We start from the raw sequence: 24,111 nt of genomic DNA, 5'->3' as shown, positions 1-24,111 counted from the left end.
ATTGAGTATATCAAACGCTTGAGACCGGTAATCCAGTAACCAGCACTCCTGATTGCGCCTTCGGTTATATGGCGTCCCTGGTGACGGACTTGTTCGTGATAATGTAACACTAGTAATCTTGCAATATGGTGTTTACCAGGAATTAGAATAGGATTCTTTTCACCAAGTGTCAATGTAGAGCGATTCAATCTACCTCCTACTCGTAAAATACCATGTTCATCCAGTATTGGGTCAAGTTTTAAAATCGCACTATTTTTGGAAACATGCTGGTCAGTATTTAAAGAATCTATTTCGTGTCAAAGAATTCCTTTTGTACTTGTCTAATAACCAATGTCTCGGTTCCCTTGATAAAATCTGGAGTGTCCTTTTCAACGCAAATATGCCAACCTTTGCAACGAGATGTTGTTGTAGTACTTAAAGTCTTAGCTATGTGTCTCAAGAGTGATAATGATCTGACGAGAGATCGCCAACTAGAAAACTTGCTGTATCGTTGAGAGTCAATCTGTAGACTGTCGATTTGTGTTTTACGTGAAACAATTTCAGGCGAATTTCCTAATCGCAATGTAGTGATAACAACGGAAAAGATACAATATCAAAAGGTTCCTTGTTTATTAACCATTTCGGTCCGTTAATCCAAGAACTAATAATTTGCATGTCTGAACAGCTAATAAATCTAGTCCCTAAGTCAGCTGGGTTTCTATCCGTTGATACATATGACCACTGTGAAGGTTCCGACACTGTATGAATCTTTTCTACACGATTACTGACATATGTGAAGAATCGACGGGTGGTATTACATATATATCCTAACACTACTCGACTGTCTGTGTAGTAATGACAAACACTCTGAGAAAGATTTATATGATGACATATCGCTTCTCCGACTTCCGTAGCCAACACGGCACCGCACAGTTCCAATCTAGGAATAGTATGACCTTTGATAGGTGCAAGTTTCGACTTTCCAGTAAGAAAACCTATAAATGACGAACCAGTTTCATCGATTGCCTCCAGGTAAGCTACAGCAGAGATTGCTTGTTCTGAAGCATCAGAGAAAATGTGGATATCAACTTGACGTGTCAAAGAAATAGATACCGGAACAATCATACGCGGTATTTCAAAACAACTAAAAGATTTCAAAGACTTCAACCAGTTTTTCCATTTTGTTTCATGATCAATCGACAGCGGATCATCCCAATCAGTTCCTGGTGGAACAACTTCTCGAAGTAGAATTTTTCCACTGATGACTAGCGGCGTAATAAAACCCAACGGATCAAACAAACTGTTAATAGTTGAAAGTATGCCTCTACGGGTGATTGGTTTTTCATCATCATTAACACGAAAGATAAACATGTCTGTCTGTAAATTCCACGACAAACCTAAACTATGCTGAACAGGCAAAGTATCTGAGCACAAATCTAAATCTTTTAACTCTTTTCCTAAATCCTCTAAAGGAAAAGCTTTCATCACATCGATATCGTTTGAAATGATTTTGTGTAATCGTATGTTCCCATTATCCTTGAGAGCTTTTTGTGTTCTTTGCATAAGGTCAATTGCATCATCCTTGTCTGCAAAAGAGATCAGACCATCATCTACATAAAAATCATTCGTAACAAAAGAACGCACATCATTTTCAGCTTCTGAAACAGCTTCACGTAAACCATATGTCGCTACAGCAGGTGAAGGGGTGTTGCCAAACACATGTACTTTCATGCGGTATTCAAACAACGGTTTTATGATGTCATTGTTCTCATATCAAAAGAAACGCAAATAATCTCGATGATATTCATCAACATGAAATTGGTAAAACATTTGTTCAACGTCACCTGTTATTGCAATTCTATTCTTTCTAAAACGCATGAGCACTCCAACAAGGTTATTAGTCAGGTCCGGTCCGGACATTAGAATACTATTAAGAGATACTCCTTCATACAGTGCTGATGAGTCGAAAACTCCACGTATTTGATTTGGTTTTTTAGGGTGGTACACCCCAAAAAGAGGAAGATACCAGCATTCTCCTGGAATCTCGTCAGGTGCCACTTCAGCTGCACCACTACTTATCACTTTTGACATAAAGGTAACAAAATGTTCAAGCTTTTTAGAGTCCTTCCGCAAGCTTGAGTCTAAAATCTGAGCTCTTTTCCATGCTTGATAACGATTGTTAGGCATTTGTGGTTTCGGTTGTATAAATCGCAAAGGAGCTGACCAAAGACAATTCTCATCTTTACGAAAGTGACGTTGCATTAGTTCTAGAAACTGTCTGTCCTGAACCGAGGGACCTAATTTGTTGTCTGCCGGTGTACGAACAAAATTGTGATCTTGGACATCGTTAACCTTGATATTTAAATCACACAAAGGGAAAGTTGTGTGTCGTCCATCATTTAACACATGAGTTTTGCGAACGTTGATAACAGAAGGAGCATGAACCTTCCCAAGACATACCTCTCCAATTACAACCCATCCTAAAGGAAGTTTTTGTGCAAAAGGTTCACCTTTGCCACCAATAATTTGTTCCGTTACATGGTGCACTTCAGGTAAGTCGCGTCCTATCAAAAGTTCAACTTTACAACTTGGATCTAATGCAGGTAAGTATGGAGCAATACTATGTAGATGCGGGTGTGCATTTGCAACATCTGGAGTCGGTATTTCATGTAAATCACTAGGAATGGAGTCACATTCTATAACTCTTGGCATATCAAACGTTGATTGTCCATCAATAGAGCATATACGAATACCACTAGCATATCTGCCTACCATAGTAGAGCTACCAGAACATGACGACAATACGAACTGTTTTTGAGAACCATGGAGTCCAAGTCGATCGAAAAGATCCGGCGTCGCAAGACTATGATTACTCTGATCATCTATAATTGCGTAGACACGAACAGACTGTTCAGGAGGAGTTCCAGAGAAAACATCCACTAAAACTGTTTTCCCACACGAACGGCCGACACGCATATTTCCACACAATCTTGTACATATTGCTGATACTGTTTCTGTAGATAACTCCCCGCCATTGTCTTCATCAGTTTTTGGTGTACTGATTTTGTCGGTTGTGGGTGGACGATCTATGTGCATAGATGAAACATGGCGATTGTTTCCGCAAATTGAACATTTAACATTGACATTGCAGTTCCTTGATATATGGTCATTTGATTGACAACAACGGAAACATATTTTCTTTTCACGGAGAAAACGCTGACGATCCTGAAATGATCGCTTTTGGAAACCGCGACACTCACTTAAAGTATGTCCAGCTTTATGTATCGGACAACGATTATTGCTATCATATACACGAGTGTTACTCTGAGCTGAAACCTCAACTTTCCTAGTAAGAACTGGATTTGAAGAACGCTTTGTATTGCTAGAAGTGCTAGAATTTGAATAACTAAAAGCAGAATCATTGTGAATTTGACACATATCTCTGATGAAATTAATAAAGAAGGAAAATGGCGGATACGGCACTGAATGTTTTTTCTTGTAATTTGACGCTTGTGTTGTCCATTTCTCTTGCAGGGAATAAGAAAGCTTTGATACAATCGGAGAAACACCTGACGAAGAATTAAAGTAGCTTAACAGTGTTGAATACATCGGGTTCGCCATTGCGGACTCTATTTCACTAAGTATGTCAAGGAGATCGTAGAGTTTCGAACTGTTATTGTTTGTGATAATCGGAAAATAATTCAATTTTTTCTTCAAAGCATTTTCTACCATTTCCGGTCGACCATATCGTTCCTGTAATCGATCCCAAATGCGGTTTAAACCTCTGGATGGATCGTGTGCATTTGAAGCTCTTAGACTCTTGGCAAATGTCGAGGACTCCGGACCTAGCCATTTTATTAACAAATCCATTTCCTCGAATGGAGAAACACAGAGTTCACCAGTTATACTCTGAAAAGATGCTCGCCAGGAAGCAAAAGATTCGGGTGTGTCATCAAAGTTCATAAAACGTGTCAACAGAAAATCTTTCCGTAGCATGACTTTTGTAACATCAGACATGACACTTACGTACGGATTATGTGGTGGTAAGTAAGACATAGGTTGAGGTTGTTGATAGTTGGTAGCATTTGATTGAAAATGTGATGGTTGACTAGATACTGCAGTATAAATCGGTTGACTTGGCACTGTAGCATAAATCGGTTGACTTAACACTGTAGCGGAAATCGGTTGACTTGACACTGTAGCGGAAATCGGTTGATTTAACGCTGTAGCGGAAATCGGTTGACTTAACATTGTAGCCGAAATCGGTTGCATCATGGATAATAATTCAGATGATACAGGAGGAAGATTATTGTATTGAGGAGCAAACGGAGCCGTCACTGAAACATATGGCTGATTGTCAGAAAAGCCAACACCATTTGTCCATTGATTTGCACTATAACTTGGTAATGTGTCTACGTACTTGCTAACCTTGTCATGTTTGTCCTCTAACACCATCGGCAATTCTTGATCTTGATCTTCCAAAATTCTGGCCTCTACCTCTGCTGCTTCAACTATTCCTTCTTGTTTTACAACGCTCATACTTGCTTCTATATCTGCTTTTTGTTTTAACAGTTCACTTTCTCTTTTAATATATTCTAAACGAACCTTTTCTGCCTCTGCTTTTGCTCTTTTGTGACTCGCTGATGACCCAACAGTTGATCCACTCACTTCCGATAATTCTTCAACTAATTCAAGTTTCTTTTTCTTAATATCGTTACTAACTCTTCTGACGACGCTAATACAACTATCAAATAATTCATTGTGATCGTGCAACACTTTTCTGGATTCTTCAGTATTTGTCCTTTGTAAATATTGTTTATACTCTTCTGAACGACGACAAAATTCTTTGAAATTTGCATTAACATTTTTCTCTAAATTTCTATAATCCTTTAACATCTGACAGGATAGCAGAGTAACAAATAAATCCTCTAACTTAGACCATACATTGTCAACTTTGTCCTTTAGTTTTTCACTTTGTTCGTCAAACATTGCTTTGCCTTTTACTGTAAATTTCCTTACTCGGCTATCTGACATCTGAACACCAATATCTTTTACTATACAGTTAGTTAACCAAAACACTCTATGTGGCAAGTACTAATCACTGAATTCATTTTGACGAATAATGTTTATTATTTGATATGATATACAGTTGTTACAGACATGTGTTGAGTGCGTGTGGTAAAAGCTACAATAGAAAAATGAAAACCTTATACTAGTTGATAAAAAATAACAATTTAAAGAAAACACAGATAAAGGTGAATTTTGAAAACAAAACAATGTATTTATATATCAAAAAGCTTTAAAAACGTAGACAAAGAATCCTTTACATGGAAAATACCATAATATATAGTCTTGGCATAAAATATAATGTCTCTGACGGGTTGCCATACTTTAGAAAATTAACAAAATATGCATGTGATATGTTTTGTACAATTACTTCTTTTATATTAAATATATCTCAAAAATACATATGCATCTGTATAGAATAAAAATCAAATATCAAAAATTAACTTACATATTGGTCTGCCAGCATAGGATGACCAATTTCTATGAAGATTTAAAACATTTGTCACCTTGTTGTGGTACACAACATCTATGAGTATACACAGGAAACAGGAAATACACTCTTTAAAGTGAAAGTGAAAGTACTCTTTAAAATGAAACTACAGGTAATTATAAAAATAAATGTAAAGGTAAATTTACCTGGATAGAAAAGTGAGAGTTGTTCTAAAATTAAAGTATAAATGTAAACAATGACAATTAGGCAAAAAATAATATCGTTATCAAATTATATAGGGAATGAAAACAGCACATTTCTGAGTCACTTGGTCTCTTTTGAAAAGGTTTTTAATGGGAATTATACCACATCTTCATGTTTTTATAATTTAAACTTCGTACTTTTGTTGATTTTTTTACACCTTTTTAATCGAGCGAGTCTTTTGATAAAGAAACATTTCAATCCGTATATCTCTGATGAGTTTATATTGTCAATGTAAAACAATTTGGACCAAAAAATGTCTTCTTTTAAAATTATCGAGTTCTTAAAATATCCACCCGTACAATAATATGTCTTGCTTATCAAACCTTTGACGATTGTTTACAAAGTACTCGAAAGATATAAACATATTATATGGCACACAAAGAAATGGTAATTGTATTCAAGTAGGCAAATCAAGCAGCATTTTGATGAAATAATTACACATCCGCACTCGTTTATCATATACATATTGACTTCAAAAGTATAATCAAGATATTACTGTAAACTAGTTATACTGTTATAGTGAAAAACAGCAGGTTTAGGATTCTGCTTTTTAAGGGGATAGCCATGGACATTAAAGTGTTACTTTCGTTTCTAGGTAACGATATTTGACCTTAAAGTATAAGTATGAACTTGAAATGATTGCAATTCAATGCCCTTCAGTTCGACAACAATGCCAATGGTTATAAAAGGACTTCAGCTGCTTGTGAGGCCTTTCATAAGTTATACTAAAATATATTGAATTGGTGACAAACCAAAATGATCAAATTACAAACAGCATTGTCTAAACACACTATAGAAAACTAAATGACTGAGTAACACGAACCTTTGTAACTGTTAAAAAACAGTGATTAGTTTAGTTCGGACGGTCAACCAGCTAGTGATGGCATCATTAAACGTCTGGAAGAATTATTTCAACTTGACCCCTTCATATTCTGGTTTGAAAGCTTCCTTGTTAACCGAGATTCCGTATCAAGCAAATCATGATAGGAAATAATGTCAAATAGGATATCTATGTATAACATCCACACACTTGTTTAAGAGGGATGACATCATTCAACTAGCGGAATGTGTGAAGTTAAAGGATACTGCTAGTTTCTTTTTCTTTTGTTTTTCATTAGAAACTTCTGTATGAATTATTCTGATATGAACAAACAAGCGACAAGACGAGAAACACTGTTGGTTTTTATTGGAAAGAAAAGGACAACGTATAGAAAGTATCATATTTTTTCATATTCTTTTCCTTTGTTTCCACATATATGATTTAAAATAAACTGACTAAAGAAAATTTATGAAAAGTCCCCTAATAAAACAAATGTAGGAGATTGTATTAATTGAATTCGAACAAAGCACAACATATAGTCAATTACATTTATCTTTTTACTGTGTCCGCACAGAAAATATCAAAATAAAGCAAATACACAGAAAATTCCCAAAAGTCCCCTAAATTAATGAATGCAATAATTGTATTTATTGATATAGAAAAAAAGAACAACAGATATTTAAACCATGCTTTAACATGTATGTGTCCTACTTTACCTTACTCGGTTATACACTTGTCACAGGTAAAATCAATAATCATAGGTAGTGTGGATTTAATCTTTAAAGAAACAGAGCCTGAAAGTCCAGGGACTTCACAGTCAGGTAAGAAAGGGGAAAATAATGTTACTATATTTAAAAATATGTCATATGTAGATATAAGAGTCTGAGTTATGAGTGCCAAGAATACAACTCTCTAACAAATTCACAGTTTGTAAACATAAGGTAAACCATTATAGGTCAAAGTACGTCCTTCACCACGGATACATGTACATCAAGTAAAATTGTGTATGCCTACCAAGCTACAAAAACAGAACTTCTCACAAACTTAATACGACACATACGTCACTCAAAATGAAATATAGTGCTTGATCAAGCAGTTCCACATTAGTAAATTAAGGCAATAGTTGCAAATCGCTGTTAAATAGTCATAAATCGATTAAGGGAAAACAAATATGGGTCACAAATGAATAGATGTTTATTTAAAAACAATTATTCAGTATACACGTACAAGTATGATTATCATGAAATTGGAAGTCATATACTTGCGTTATATTACTATATTTATTTGTATGCGTATGTTGTTGATATATGCGTGTATATTGAAAATAAGATATAATTTAATAAATCCGGTGACATATCATAATAATTTCTAAAGGTCATCGTTGATAGTTTTATCTTAGATATTGGTATGCATGCTACAATAATATATTTATGCTGCGGCTGACCCTTCCTTTCTACCTTATTTCGTGTGTTTCTAATTAGTTATCAAAAGTACCAGGATTATAATTTTATACGCCAGACGCGCGTTTCGTCTACATAAGACTCATCAGTGACGCTCAGATCGAAATAGTTAAAAAGTCAAATAAATACAAAGTTGAAGAGCATTGAGGATCCAAAATTCCAAAAAGTTCTAATACCAGATGAAAACCAGCAAAAACAGGATAACAATAATATCTAATGAAATATCATATAAATAGGAAACAGAGCACGTCGAATAAGTCATATGAAGCTGAACTATTATTTTATTTGCAAGTATTTCCACTTCTTAAAGTACCTGCTTAAAAACGTTAACGAAACAGCCGCATTTATATTTCTGTTTTTAAGACAATATACATTTAACCAAAGAGATATTTTCAATGAAAGAATCTGTTAAAGAAAAAATAAAATTAGGTTATCTAGTATATATGTCGTGATGACATTATTAAACACCTCCATATGTTATATTGAAATATGCATTGCCACTGAACCAACATTTAAATATAAATAGATTTTGAAAACGGTTTTTGACCAGCAATGGCATAGGTGTGCATACTTAAAGATTTCACATGACGTTTATCTGTAAGAGTATATATTCTCAATTTTCAATGTTTATTCGATATTCCCTATTCAAAACATGGGTTCAAATGCAGTCAACCGTAGTTTATCGTTATAAAATAGCATAGCTATATTTATAAGATTTGATTTAAGGTATAGAAAAAGCTCAGGTAATTGTATCAATTCAAAAAGGAGCCAGGCTTGGTGCGTCCTCAGAGTGTGCGTCTCCGCGTTTGTATGGAATTAATAATCCGAAATTTGCTCGGTCTTTTAACATTATTGATATCATTTCAAAATTTTAAAAACGTTCCATTAAAAACTGGTGCTTTTAATTAGTATTACCTTTATATCACAATATTTTCTAAATATTTTTTAAAAGTTTTTTTTATAGGGCCTAAATATTTGTCTGTTATTAACAAATCTAATGGATCTTTGGTCAAATACATGTAGCAGGCTAATATAATAACCTTTTTTCATTACAGAACAGCCTCTTCAATTTCACTCCAGCAACACAAAACAAATAGTATTGCTCTTAAATTCATATTTATATATTCATTTTTCTTTTTAAGGTCGAACAAGTAAATTTACTGACGACAAAAAGTCGAAATTGTAATATTTGTTAACATCATAAAAGCAATCAAGCTATTATAGATATGGCCGCCAAAAAATGTGCATTATTCTGTGACATTTGCAAACACAGAGACCTTAATAAGTCAGCGGAGGAATACTGTCCACATTGTGAAGAGGCTCTTTGTGGCGACTGCAGAGACAATCATAAGATATCAAAAGTATCAAAATCACATCAAACAATCTCAATAGAAAACTTAAACAAATTACCATCATTTATCAAGAAAATTAGCCATAACTGTGAGGAGCATGACTGTATCCTTGAATTCTATTGCAAATTTCATGACTTACTATGTTGCAAAATTTGTTCGATATCAGCTCACAAAGAATGCAAGGAAATTATTTTTATAGAAGATTTTCTTTCGCCTTCAAAAGGATACCAATCAGTAGCTTTGAATAACATTGAAAAAGTTCTGAAAAATATGGAAAGTAACATTTCGTCTGCTATAAAGGATAGAAAAAGAAATTTAACGGAATTACGTGAACAGAAGCGGGTTATTTCTGAACATATCAAAGACAAGCGTAACGAAATTAATGCATTTTTAGACCATTTAGAAGAAGAATTACAAGAAAAGGCATCTACAGTTGGGAAGACAAACTGTGAGAAAGTAGAAGAAATAATTACGAAATTGGAGGACGAAAAAGAAAAAGTAGAAGGAATTCAAAAAGATGTTGAATCTGTTAAAATGTTTGCATCCAATTTGCAAATATTCATGGGAACAAAGGCATTCCAAGAAAGAATTTCAAACAATGAAATCAACGTCCAACAAATATATGACAAAGGGAGCTTAAACAACGTGACAATGAAATTTACTTTCAATGAAAAGCTAGAGAGGTTTATAAAACACATAAAAACATTTGGTGATGTAGAAATTGATAATAGTGAAAAACATGTTTCTTTTTTATGGAAAGGTGACATATCAGCACAAATTTTTAAACCAAAGTCAGTAGCAAAATCTATTGAAACCATAAAAGTCAGGGTAGGACGTAGGATTAACATTAATAGCGAAAGTATTTCTGGATGTGCCATATCAGAAGATGGAAACAAGCTATTTCTACAAGGACACAACAAAAGTATGATGAAATATGCGCCTAATGGTGCATTTATTTCAGAATCACGTATCAACCCAGCGGCGAGCGACATTGGGTATGACCTTGCAGTGATTGATTCTAATACGGTTGCTGTATCAAGTGGTGTAAACCATCTTCAACAGATTTACTTTATTGATATGAATAGTACAAAAACGAGTCAAGTTTTTCAACTGGGGGACTGGTGTTTCGGTATAAGCTACAGCAACGATTCATTTATTTGTTGCACGTATAATAATGGCATAAAAATATATGACAGGTCGAACTCTAACGTCCGGTTACTTCCAAATTCTCCCAAAACGGCGGCTCATACCTACGTTGCCTCAAATGCAAATCACATTTTTCATACCAATTGGCATGATGATTCTGTTGTATGTTACGATTTCAGTGGGCAGGTACAATGGAGATATGTGGATTCTACATTGCTTAGAAAACCATACGGCATCACATTAGATACTAATTCGAATATTTATGTTGCAGGTTCTGACTCGAACAATGTAGTCGTGATATCTCCTGATGGAAAACAGGCAAAAGAGCTAATTGGAGCTAGTGATGGACTTGCAGATCCTCGTGCCCTGTTCTTTCATAAAACAAAACAATTGCTTCTAGTAGCAAACTATAAAAATGGTGCCTCGGTGTATGATGTTATTTAAGGCATAAAAATACAATAAACCTTTTACAACTGGAATCACATCTTTACTAGCAAGTTCAGAATTAGATAAAAGCCTCAGAGTAATTTTATCGAACTTATAGAATAAATACTATTTGCAGACTTCAATTACAACTAGCGAGCCATCTCACATACATTTCAATTCCTCAATACAAAATACATCTATTTTTGTTTTCTTTTACTATTTCGTCAATGCTTAATCGTAAATATAACCCCCTCTTTTATAGTTTATGTGTCAATAATTGTTAAGTCACTTTATTGGTAACAAAAGTAGTCCAATGAACACGGTCATTATAACGTATTCATTAAAAAGATGCAAGAATACATAGTACTACTTTCTAAGGGAAAAAATGTTTGTCTTTAACTCAATAACTTCCCGAACAGTATGTTGAAATTCATAACTTTAATAGAAATAGTTCAGAAAATCAAGTTGTTTTCGTATTGGCTCTTAAACTACATCATCCCGAAATTTCCGGGTTTTTTTTAAATTAATTTAATTGAAATGAATTGATAGAATGATTGTAATTTGTCCTCATTCCGTAGTTCGTCATTTAAGTTGTTTTTTTTCGTTTTTTTGTGATGAAACTAACAAAGGGTGATATGTAATATTTCAATGGGGCAACAACCTTAAAAACAAAATTAACCGAAAATAAAATACATGGCTATCTATATATTGTCATTAATCATGTGCACATGTTCAATGAAACAAGGTATACGTCACTGATATATGTAACTATAGTAACAAAATCCTAAGATGGAGAATGTAGAATATTGAAAAACGTTTCATAAAATTTATAGAAAAAGAATAGTTTGATATGTTTGTTAGTTTGTACCAAAAAAGGGAGAAACACTTGAAATTATTGATGGTGAAGTAAAGTGAAAACTCAACTGTTGAAAAATTAAATTATGTCAGTTAAGTAAATGAAAATAAAGATATCGATGACAGCAGCTAATGTTTATGATGTCAGTATCCAAACCATTTCTTAACTCGTAAATAATCATGTCAGATGGAAAACTTTCTAGTTGGATGATGTAAATTGACTAAAGATCGTTGTTTTCTTTGTGTCGAGTGGCAAAAACTTTCGGCAATAAAAAAAACCAACTGATAATTGGACACACTATTTGCATATCACCATTGACACTTAGTAATACTTATAGAAGGGAAATGGGGTGAATTTTTCAATATCTGACTATACTGGTTACTTATTCTCTTTGACAATTGGTGTGAGTTGACAATCATATCACATCGTATTTATAAAGCTATATTTCAAATGAGGATCATCTTCGTTCGAGTTAAATAACAGATGGTTTTAATCTTATATGGTATAAAATGAGTATGAAGTACGGTATCATTTTAATTGACTGATTACTTGCTTTTTGCGTTATGACAAGAGGTAAGCATAAAAAAAATCATGCATTTTCAAAATAATCAGTTAAAAACTACAATTAGAGCAATTTCAAGAAGTTTTATTTTGATCTTACTTACTGATATCTTCCTCTCTCGTCACAGTGTTATGAACAATTGTCGCTAGAAATTAGGAGCGCAGTTGTCCGTTGTCAATGAAATTAACGAAGTCGTCATAAGTAAAATAGCGATAAACAGTTTATCATTGGTCATCTCAATTTGATTGCTTTCTAATTTTCAGTGTACCGGCTTAGGCAAGAAAATCAATCTCGTTGAGATGATAAACGATAATCTAAAAATAGCAATACTATCATGACCAGTAATAATATTTTAAGAACAGAACATGTAGTATCTTGATTGGTTGACTTGCGTATAACTCCGCTTTCATCACTAGTGTCTTTTTGTAGTTTTTATTGATGGAGGAGCCGAATGGTCTAGAGAGAACCACCGATCTATGGTTCAGAGAAATGACAATTAAGATTAAAGTCGATAAACATTAGTGTTTACAGACTAATAATACAGTAGTTCGAAATATTATAATACTCGAACATTTTGTTACATTCTATGTATTTAATCAATGTTGAATAACAAAGACTTATCTATCTAAAAAGTATAGTTTGTATTTGTGTCATATTAAGTTTGAGTAAAAGAAGGGACCAAACGTTGTGTACTGGAGAATTACTGTATTGATTTATTAAGGAGACAAAATGATTACATGTCAATTATGTGTATTTTATATTTGTATGTGTTTACTCAAATGAGATTAGGGCAATTGATTATACATAAGCAAAGGCAACAGTAGTTTATCCCTGTTCAAAAGTCATAAATCAATTGAGAAAAAACAAAGTCGAGTTACAAAATGAAATACACATATTACAGTCATTGTAGTATATTCGTTAAAATACGTGTGAAGATTTAAAGTAAAAGAGCGACCGTCTTCATACAGCAAGTCTTATTTTCACGACAAACTATCGACTTGGTTAAACTTTCAGCCCAGGATAAACGTCGATTAAAGAAAAAAAAATCAAAATCTATCTTTCATTTTTCGGTCACACAAAAAGGTACTTAAATGAACGTTGTTGAATTACGTAATCAATAGAGAGAAGGTTATCCAGATATTTCTGATATCTATATTGTGTCCAACTTGAACTGGTATTTTACACACTAGTGTACGTGTATTATTACAGGTAAAATCAATAAGTGTAGATAGAAAAGTTTAAAATGTATGAAGATCCACAACAACTATAATTTGTATGATGTTACAATCAGGTAAGAACAAGTAAAATTCTAAATTCTGAATTTAATAAAGGGTCATGTCTTTTTTCAATTGATCGCCTTTAAATTAAATATTTGAAACCTTCAATCCAGCAATAACAAGAGTACACCTAAAAACCACAACCGTAGATCAAACAGTACACAAAGTATGGCGGCCTATATAAAAACGAGAAACAAAGAAAACTTATAAACCACACAAACAAACTACAAGGTTCACATCAAAGAATGATAAGAATTATTTAGAATTTAACCATAAGATATCAACACGTAAGAGTATGATGTCCTTGTCGGATAACAAAGCGTGCAAGATACCGCAAGTCAAACCACACATGGTCTGTTGATTTTATAGAAATAAACGCGGAAACAATGTATCTGGTAATTAGATTATATATGCGTATCAATTTAGGATATGCGTGTTTCTTTCCGCTTATATAATTGTTTGTGTAATGGGGTTTGCTCTTTCAACCCTATATCTTAAGAGCTGCCTACATGTATCTAGCATCTGAGTATATACTATTCCTATACAGTTTTACAATTAGAAAAGTGAGCCAGCAAATAAACTACTTTTAATGTACTTGTGGAATGAGTGAAAATAACTTGAAATAACAAAGAACATGTACTAACAAACACATTTAAAAGGGCTCTTTATTACACCCTTAGTTTGTACCAAAGTATGATTCTAGTTCAAATGTAAGTGTAGTAATCAATTATAATTCCGCGAAATGGAGCGAATCCAGGCTTGTCAACAGTGTAAACATTTTGTGTTATGCATGAAAGATCTGTCTTGCGAAACCAAAATATTCTATTTTGCTCAATTTTCAATACTTTTTGTTATTTTTTTCATTTTTGAACCAAGTTAAAGTTGTAAACATTGCATAAACTTCTCAGTTTAATTTACTCTTAGGTCTCATGACTTTTAGAAACCTCATTTTTTTTCTATTCTTTTCGTATAAAACTAGCTTACTGTGGGACTTGTTAGATATTCACAATATGAATGGGCATTTCAGTTTTCGTTGCTTAGCCAAAAATTATATATTTTAGCTTTTTAGTAAACACAATTGTCTGTAATCATATTTTTACATAGGTTCAACGTGTGGATTTTAGATTGGGTGAAGTGGATATCATAAGGCACCATCTTTGTGTACAAATAAGACACGTAACTTTCAGAAATGACCACTAACGAAATTGAATCATGCTGCAACATTTGTCTAACCAGGTACCAAAATAAGTTGGCGGAGGAATATTGTCCGCAATGTGAAGAGGCTCTTTGTGGAGACTGTGAACATCATCATAAGATATCGAAATCAACAAAATCACATCAGACAATCTCTTTAGAAAAATATAACAAATTACCATGTTTCATCAAGCAAATGAAGCATAACTGTGAGGAGCATGACTGCTTCCTTGAGTTTTATTGCAAAGCTCATGACTCTCTTTGCTGCAAACTGTGCTTGATATCTGGTCATAAGGAATGCAAGGAAACTATTTTCATTGAGGATTTTCTAACACATTCTACAGGATATCAACCCGTAGCTTTAGATAACATTGAAAAATCCCTCAAAGATCTCGAAAGTAATATCTGTTCAGCTATAAAGGACAGAAACCGAAACTTAACAGAATTACGTGAACAGAAGCAGAAGATTTCAGAGCAAATTAAGGAAAAACGCCAAGAAATCAATACACGCTTAGACAATTTAGAAGATGCATTACTAGAAAAGGCATCTGCAATGGAGGATGAGTACTGTCTGAAAATAAATAAAGTGATTGCAAAATTAGAGGATGAAAAAAAGAAAGTAGACGAAATTATAGAAGCTGTTGCATCTGTCAAAATGTTTGCATCCAATTTACAAATCTTCATGGGAACAAAGACATTCCAGGAAAATGTTTCAACCAATGAAATTAACGTCCAAGTATTATACGATAATGGGAATCTTAACAACATCACCATGGAATGTACGTTCAATGAAAAACTGGAAGAGTTAAGAGATGAAGTAAAGGTATTTGGTGACATAAAGGGAGGCAATTGTGATAAACATATTTCTTTTTCCTGGAGAGGTGATAAATCAGCACAGCTTTATAAATCTATATTAGGAGCAAACTCTATTGAAAATATAAATGTCAGACTGATACGTAAGATTAACATAGATGTCAATGGCCTTTCTGGATGTGTCATATCAGAAAGTGGAAACATGATGTTTCTTCACAAACACAACAATAGTCTGATAAAATATTCACGAAATGGTATATTTATTTCAAAATCGGTTATCAACCCACAGGCAGAAGGCATTGGGTTTGAACTTGCATTGATTGATTTTAATACGGTAGCTGTATCAAGTGGTGGAAACTACCCTCAACAGATTTACTTGATTGATATGAATACTACAAAGACTAGTCAAATTTTTCAACTTGGGGACTGGTGTTGCGGTTTAAGCTACAACAACAATTCATTTATTTGTTGCACGTATATGAATGGCATTAAAATATTTGACAGATCGCACGACAATTTGACTAATGCCCGGATATTGCCAAATGCACCTGGAATGGTGGATAAAACCTACGTTACCTCAAACAAAAATCACATTTTTCATACAAACTGGCGTGACCATTCTGTTGTTTGTTACGATTTTAGCGGGCAGGTACAATGGAAATACTGCGATTCGATACTGAGACAACCGTCTGGCATCACCTTAGATTCTTATTCTAACATTTATGTTGCTGGTTCTGAATCAAACAATGTCGTAGTGATATCCAAAGATGGAAAGCAGGCCAAAGAACTTAATGGAGCTAAAGACGAATTTCAAATCCACGCGCCATTTATTTTGATAAAAACAAAAACCTACTTCTTGTCACAAACTATAAGGGAGCTGCATTCCTATTTAACGTTACATAAAATATATTGATACTGTATCAGTCAATCTTCTTTTACTGGAACCTTTGTTATGAGATAAAAATAAAGCAATGGCACAAATGCCATGCCAAGTTTTTTATAGTATAAGTCCAGTTTATATACATCAATTGAGGAATATGCATTAAATTATAGATTTCCTTGATAGAGGATTGCTGCTCACAAGGAAGCTATTAAACCAAGAGTTCCAAATGGTGAAATTGAAATCATCCCTTCGTCAATATTACGGAAGCCATCACGAGTTGGTGATTGAATAACGGTTTCACAGATGATTACGGATATAACTACAGTACCCCTTCCCTTTTCACGAATGTGACCTACCAAATTAGACAATTTACCGTATTTGTAATAACGTAAGCAACACGGCGGGTGCCACATGTGGAGCAGTATCTGCTTACCCTTCCAGAGCACCTGAGATTGCCCCCAGTTTTTTGTGGGGTTCGTGGTGCTTAGTATTTAGTTATCTATAGTGTGTCTTCTATCCATTTATTTGTCTGTTTGTCTTTTTATTTATTTTAGCCATTGCGTTGTCACTTCATTTTCAATCTTTGAGTTTGATTGTCCCTCTTGTATCTTTCGCTCCTCTTTAAGTTTAAAATTGATTGAAAATATTGAGAAAATAGTCGGATTGACGTATTGAAATAATGTATTGTGCATAATTTTTTTCAAAAATCTAGTAATAAGTTTATATAATAAAGAATTCACGTTGGTCTTTATTCTTAAATGATTCGTTCGTTTAAAGAAGTTTGCTCTTTAGGACTCCATATCTGTCATGGAAAACGGTTTCGATAGATATACATAGTTTTATTCATTTAATTTGTAATCTGAAATAGATTTTAAATGAAACAACAAGAATCAAAAAATTGCACACAGGGTTTGCATTGTCTAACCTTTTCACTTCTTAATCATTGCTTAATATTACCCAATCAAAATCAGCTGTCTAATCTTAGTCAACAGTATTTTACATGTCTTCAAATCTTACCAATCCATTTTAATAATGCAAATCAAGGTGAAAGAAAAAATCATCAAAAGTAGCAAAAAGTAAAAATCACAAAAATACTGAACTTAGAGGAAAATCGATTCGGAAAGTCCATAATCACATGGCAAAATCAAATAACAAATAGCATCAAAAACGAATGGACAAGAACTGTCATATTCCTGACTTTGTACAGGCATTTTCAAATGTAGAAATGGTGAATTAAACATGGATCTATAGCGCTAACCCTCTCACATTAATAATAATAAATAAAATAGTCAAAATATGGGTACATCAGTCATCATCGTATAACAATTTTAAAAGGAACAATTTAACAGAACACATAAACATCTACTATCTACAACACGTTGATTGATTTGAGTGTCTGACGTCAGAATTTTTTTTCAATACGTCACATAAATGTGTCGTTCAATGTTCATACAAACAATTTTAAAATGTACATAGGCAATGTAAGCATACAGGGTTGCAAAATCAAAAGTATGTAAGAATAAGTTTCAGAAATAGACCGAGATATAAACTAGTCCAAAAGTTATACATAGAATTTATAAGAATCCACAAATAGTTTATTCCACTACGCGATTGAATGATTTTGACGTTTGTGGTTCAACATACATAGTAATTCATAATAGAAATATATCATAATGACATATAATAGAACAGTATCATACTGACGGGATCTTTTAAAGTACAGAGTCACGTTATAAGAACAAAAGAAATACAAAAAGTCGTTATACAAAACAAACCTCCAAAAAATGAAAGCCAATACAATCACATTGATGAGATGTATAAGTACCAAGCCACGTCAAACGGATATCACATAAAACCATTCAACAGTAAAAGTAACTTCAACAATAGAACAAAATAAAATGAAAGAACAATAAAACACGTTGTTAAGATGATAAACAACATCAGTACGCAGAATCTATAAATCAATAAAATTGAGAATGGAAATGGGGAATCAAGACCATCGTGTATTATTTGAGAAGTGGATACGGAATATTTATCAACAAGGTCTTGGTACCTTCCGATGAACTTTTTTAGAAAAAGACTGAGACGTTCTTTGACATACCCCTGGTTCATCAACTTTCTACTCAGACACCGATGACGTTTTACAAATTCTGAGTAGGAGCTGCAAGCTCTTGAATATCGAATAAGTTGGGAAATGAATATCCCATATGCAGGTGAAGTTGGTATATTGCTACTAAGGTGGGGGAAATTTATAATTTCAAAATTAAAATCGTCTCGTTTGTCATAGATTCTGGTACTGAGATGACTGTGTAAGTCAATTGAGATATAAATCTAAAAATGAGGCGGAGGAAGCCGTGTCTGTTGTTTCTTTAATCTCTAGTTCTGGTAGGATATATTAATGGAACCCAATCAGAAAAGTTCGTATTGTTTAAGGAAAGAACATCATCAATATATCTGAAAGTGAAATTAAATAATCTGGCTTCTTTGATCCTCTTGTTTTTGGCAAGTGTCTGGAGGAACTCTGATTCATATGAAAATAAGAAAAGGTCGGCAAGAAGAGGCGCACATTTAGTTCCCATAGGAATGCCGACAATTTGTTGGAAAAGTCTTCCTCCAAACTCAACAAATATGTTGTCGTTAAGAAACTCCAGCATACTGACCACTTGTTCTTCTGTGTAGCATGTTTTACCGTTTTGTTTGTCACTATTAACGAAATATGCCTTATGAAATCCCAAAGTAATAAATTTGTAGCGTATGCTACCATTTTTATGTTGAAAGACATTGTGGATTATTTCTTTTAGGCGCAAGACCGGGTTACATTGTAAAAAGTTCTTGTTATGCATACATGACCTGTCATGTAAAACCAAAATAGTCCATTTCGCTCAATTTTGAATACTGATTCTATATTTATATAATTATGTTTTTGAAACAATGTTTAAGTTGAAAACATTGCATATTTCCTCATTTTGGTGTACTGTTAGGGCACACAATTTAGATACCTCATTTTATTTGGTTTGACTTTTATTGGGTTTTTTTTCTCAATTCATTTCGTTTAAAAACAATAGATTGTGGAACTTTTAATTTGCGTTGCTTCACCAAGAAGGGTATATTTTAGCGTTTTAGTAGACATAATTTTCCCTATTCATATTTTTTTTGATAGGTTATGTGTGGATTGTAGATTTGGAGAAGTGAATATTATAAAGCACAATTTTTTACCTCAAATACGACAAACAAATATTCAGATATGGCCAATAATGAAGTTGTATCATTTTGTGATATATGCCAAAGCAGGGACATAAATAAATTAGCGGAGGAATACTGTCCTCAGTGTGAAGAGGCTCTGTGTGAAGACTGTTTACATCATCATAAGATATCGAAATTGTTAAAATCACATCAGACAATCTCTTTCGAAAAATATAACAGATTACCATATTTCATCAAGAAAATAAAGCTTAACTGTGAGGAGCATGACTGCTTTTTTGAATTTTATTGCAAATCTCATGACTCTCTTTGTTGCAAACTTTGCTTGATATCAGGTCATAAGGAATGCAAGGAAACTATTTTCTTTGAGGATTTTCTAACACCTTCTACAGGATATCACCCCGTATCTTTACATAACATTGAAAAAGCCCTCAAAGATCTAGAAACTAATATTTGTTCCGCTTTAAAGGACAGATATCGAAATTTAACCGAGTTACGTGAACAGAAGCAGAAGATTTCAGAGCAAATTAAGGAAAAACGTCAAGAAATCAATACACGCTTAGACAATTTAGAAGATGCATTACTAGAAAAGACATCTGCAATGGAAACTGAGTACTGTCTGCAAATAAATAAAGTGATTGCAAAATTAGAGAATGAAAAAAATAAAGTAGACGACATTAAAGAAGATGTTGATTCTGTCAAACTGTTTGCATCCAATTTACAAATCTTCATGGGAACAAAGACATTCCAGGAAAATGTTTCAACCAATGAAATTTACGTCCAAGAATTATATGATGATGGTAAACTCAACAACTTCACAATGGACTGTACGTTCAATGATAAACTGGAAGAGTTAAGAAACGAAATAAAGTCATTTGGTGATATAAAGGTAGAAAATTCTAAAAAACATACTTCTTTTTCCTGGAAAGGTGATAAATCAGCACAGCTTTCTCAATCAATATCAGGAGTAAAAACAATTGAAAACATTAATGCCAGACTGGTACGTAAGATTAACATAGATGCCAATTGTCTAACTGGATGCGCAATTTTAGAAGATGGAAACATGTTATTTATAGAAGCGTACAAAAATAATCTGTTGAAATATGCGTCTAATGGTGAAATCCGGTCCAAATCTACAATCAACCCTCAGTCACATTCTATTGGATATGATCTTGCAGTTATCGATTCAAATACAGTAGCTGTATCAGGAGGGGGAAATCCTCCATATCGGATTAACGTGATTGATATTTCATGAGGTAATGCAGAATCCTGTCAAATTATTAAGACGGGAGGATATTCTTACGGCTTACATTATCACAATGAATTATTTGTCTGTTGCATATCTGAGACAGGGATTGCAATATTTGACAAGTTGCAAAAAAACTTGACCAACGTCTGCAAACTGCGAAATGTTTCTCGAGAATTATACGAAACCTACGTAACTTCAAATGATCAGTTTATTTTTCATTCAAACGGTCATGAGCATTCTGTCGTGTGTTACGATTTCAATGGACAAGTTAAATGGACATATTCTGATTCATTGCTCAGAAACCCATGCGGCGTTACCTTAGATTTTTATTCTAACATTTATGTTGCTGGTTTTGATTCAATAATATTATTATGATATCACCGGACGGAAAGCAGGCTAAAGAGCACTTTGGAGCTAGTGACGGACTTTTAAAACCGCGTGCCATCCATTTTGATAAAACCAAAAACTTACTTCTAGTAGCAAACTATAACAAAGCGGCCTTTTCATTCCGTGTTTAATTTATTGAACCTGTAATTGTTATGCTATTTAAAAACAATTACATCTTCTAAGCTTATGATCATGCAAATTTGGAATAATTATAAAATTTCAAATAACATTTATCGTGTCATGATATATCTGCCATTAATAATAAGTATTTGGATTCTTTTGGTTTTTTTTCAATTGTTTATACAGACATGTAACTTTTAAGGAATATTATATTAAAAGATGAAAACTTGATTTTTTTCTATTGTTTTTAAATATCTTTACCAGTTTCAAAACATAGCAATCGTGGGCAGAATATGCAAACCAGTAAATCATTAAGATAGTATGTATACTTTGATTATTTTAAAAGAGAAAGTCCATAAAAACTGGCACAATCAAACGGTATCAATCAACTGAATGAGTGAAAAACAATCATAATATCCTGATTTGGAACAGGCGTTTCCTTAGAAAAGGCTAGCTAACAAATCCCACTTTTATAATAGTTATGTGTGGTTCCTTTATATTGAATGTGTACTCCAACGAGTCAGATGGTTACTTTTCTAGCAACACCGTCCACTGTGTCATTATAGTCGTTGTCAACACTAAAAGCTCATCTGATAAGAATAAGTATACAAACACATTTATGAATTTTAATTCTTTGTAATTACATGCCGATAGATTTCTTAAATGAATTGTTTCATATTTGCCATGACAGAGCCTTTTCTATCTGACTACTTAGTATTTGGTATAGGTATTCTCATTGCTATATGCCTTACGATTGATTTTAATTGCTTATAATATATATATCAACTTTGGCGGATAAAAAAGAGGGACGAAAGATACCAGAGGGACAGTCAAACTCATAAATCTAAAACAACTGACAACGCCATGGCTAAAAATGAAAAGGACAAACAGACAAACAATAGTACACATAACACAACATAAAAAACTAAATAATAAACAACACGAACCCCACCAAAAACTGGGGATGATCTCAGGTGCTCCGGAAGGGTAAGCATATCCTGCTCCACATGTGGCACCAGTAGTGTTGCTTATGAGATAACAAATCCGGTAAACTAGTCTAATTCGGTAGCTCACATTCATGAAAGGGAAGGGGATTGTAGTTACGACGTAAGGAACATATCCGATATCATTTGTGAAACGGTTATTCCATAATGGTCAACCAACTCGTGATGGCGTCAGTAAAATTTATGAAGGGATGATTTCAACTTCACCATTTGGAACTCTTGGTTTAATAGCTTCCTTGTGAGCAGTAACCCTCTATCAAGAAAATCATGATAGGAAATGCAAGCACGGGAATATCGTATCAATTGGGAGATATATACCCCTTATGCAGGTGCAGTAATAGACATAGGAGATAGAGAATTTTACACTTAGTGTCCTTCAATCAGAACTATTGATACAAAATAATTACATCTGAATTAACTGTATCTGTTCTATCCTTTATGTTCAATGGTTAAATGCAATCAGTTAGTCAGCATATTTTATTTTTTTCTGTGAGAGTTTCACAGTCATAGCACATTAACATGCTTTTGTCCTGATAATGCATCTAACTTGGCTCCTAAATGTCCTTTCTAAAGGGTGCAGCCAAATACAAAGATTCCTATCTTTAAGCCAAGCTGATACAGTGAGGGTGACATCAAATATATAGAACCAGAGAAGCATATTTGAAGAAAAGATACCAGGATTGGAAATCAATATTTGCGCCAGACACATGTTTTCTTTACAAAGGACTCATCAGTGAAGCTGGATCTAAAAATGCATCTGATATTTTGAATTGATTTTAAAAGAGCAGATTTACAACTACTCATCACAATTTAATTCTTAATGGTCAAAATGATACATAAGAATTATTGAAGCAAATCAAATAATTGTGATCACTGAATGTGTGGCATCATGTCAACAACTATTCCGATTTCCTTACTAAGTAATAACTAAAAGATGAGATGACAATCGCTGCAATTAGCTCACATTTTACTATTCGATCTGGTAACCTAACAAATGTGAAAATGACCCCCTTTTGACAAAAATGGTGGCTTCACAGTACAAAAACCCTTTAACAAGTTTAAGAAAAATGATCTTCATCATGGATCCCTGCCATCTTATTAAAAAAATCCGTAATATTGTCTTATCCAGTGGAATAAAAGCTCATGACCAGAGACTATTATCATTTGAAAGCTGTACAATTCAATGGCAGATGTGGATCGATACATATAACTGGGATCGTTATACCCATAGGTTTCTAATACACAATAAATTAACTCAGAAGCAAATCTTCACTAAAAATGCTAAAAAAATGAGAAACAAGCTGGCATTTGAAACACTTAATGTTGACATATTGCATTTAATGAAAATGTATAGAAAGTCTCTCAGTGGTGAAGCTGGTCAGCAAGCATTAAGTGCGGTTATCCAATTTCTTGAACACTTTAGTACATTGGTGGAGTTTTTAACTGATCAGCAGCCTGTAAAAGATATAAGTGATGAAAGAATAATGAAATTAAGTATTGCATATAATTGAAAAACAAGTTTGTCAAAATGACACTATAAGTAGGTGATACAAGAGTCTTCTTATCATGGAAACAAAAGAAGACCTTGAATTTATGTACCATGGGATAATGTCTCTCATCA

At 33.5% G+C, this 24,111-nt stretch overlaps 5 protein-coding genes across 5 annotated transcripts; 3 read left to right on the top strand and 2 right to left on the bottom strand.

The window, feature by feature from the left end:
• Nucleotides 1–552: 552 nt before the first annotated feature.
• LOC134694341 (uncharacterized) lies at nt 553–1,710 on the bottom strand. Its single transcript, XM_063555346.1, has one exon. It carries the CDS (start codon nt 1,708–1,710, stop codon nt 553–555), a length of 1,158 nt encoding a protein of 385 aa, XP_063411416.1.
• Nucleotides 1,711–1,752: 42 nt separating this feature from the next.
• LOC134694340 (uncharacterized) lies at nt 1,753–5,013 on the bottom strand. Its single transcript, XM_063555345.1, has one exon. The coding sequence runs from the start codon at nt 5,011–5,013 to the stop codon at nt 1,753–1,755; it is 3,261 nt and encodes a 1,086-aa protein (XP_063411415.1).
• Nucleotides 5,014–9,642: 4,629 nt separating this feature from the next.
• LOC134694339 (uncharacterized) lies at nt 9,643–10,962 on the top strand. The gene has a single exon (XM_063555343.1). The coding sequence runs from the start codon at nt 9,643–9,645 to the stop codon at nt 10,960–10,962; it is 1,320 nt and encodes a 439-aa protein (XP_063411413.1).
• A 3,866-nt stretch (nt 10,963–14,828) lies between these two features.
• LOC134694338 (uncharacterized) lies at nt 14,829–16,559 on the top strand. Its single transcript, XM_063555342.1, has one exon. The coding sequence runs from the start codon at nt 14,829–14,831 to the stop codon at nt 16,557–16,559; it is 1,731 nt and encodes a 576-aa protein (XP_063411412.1).
• A 3,214-nt stretch (nt 16,560–19,773) lies between these two features.
• Nucleotides 19,774–20,985, top strand: LOC134694337 (E3 ubiquitin/ISG15 ligase TRIM25-like). Its single transcript, XM_063555341.1, has one exon. It carries the CDS (start codon nt 19,774–19,776, stop codon nt 20,983–20,985), a length of 1,212 nt encoding a protein of 403 aa, XP_063411411.1.
• Nucleotides 20,986–24,111: the final 3,126 nt, after the last annotated feature.

Source organism: Mytilus trossulus, chromosome 13 (assembly GCF_036588685.1).
Source record: "Mytilus trossulus isolate FHL-02 chromosome 13, PNRI_Mtr1.1.1.hap1, whole genome shotgun sequence".
In the NCBI taxonomy this organism is placed as follows: Eukaryota; Metazoa; Mollusca; class Bivalvia; order Mytilida; family Mytilidae; genus Mytilus; species Mytilus trossulus.
The sequence above is the reverse complement of the archived record's forward strand: the minus strand, read 5'-3'. Positions and strand labels throughout refer to the sequence as shown.

What these genes read in the sequence shown, in the direction of transcription:
- LOC134694341 (XM_063555346.1), bottom strand. Translation starts at nt 1,710, where the DNA reads ATGAAAGTACATGTGTTTGGCAACACCCCTTCACCTGCTGTAGCGACA.
- LOC134694340 (XM_063555345.1), bottom strand. Translation starts at nt 5,013, where the DNA reads ATGTCAGATAGCCGAGTAAGGAAATTTACAGTAAAAGGCAAAGCAATG.
- LOC134694339 (XM_063555343.1), top strand. Translation starts at nt 9,643, where the DNA reads ATGGAAAGTAACATTTCGTCTGCTATAAAGGATAGAAAAAGAAATTTA.
- LOC134694338 (XM_063555342.1), top strand. Translation starts at nt 14,829, where the DNA reads ATGACCACTAACGAAATTGAATCATGCTGCAACATTTGTCTAACCAGG.
- LOC134694337 (XM_063555341.1), top strand. Translation starts at nt 19,774, where the DNA reads ATGGCCAATAATGAAGTTGTATCATTTTGTGATATATGCCAAAGCAGG.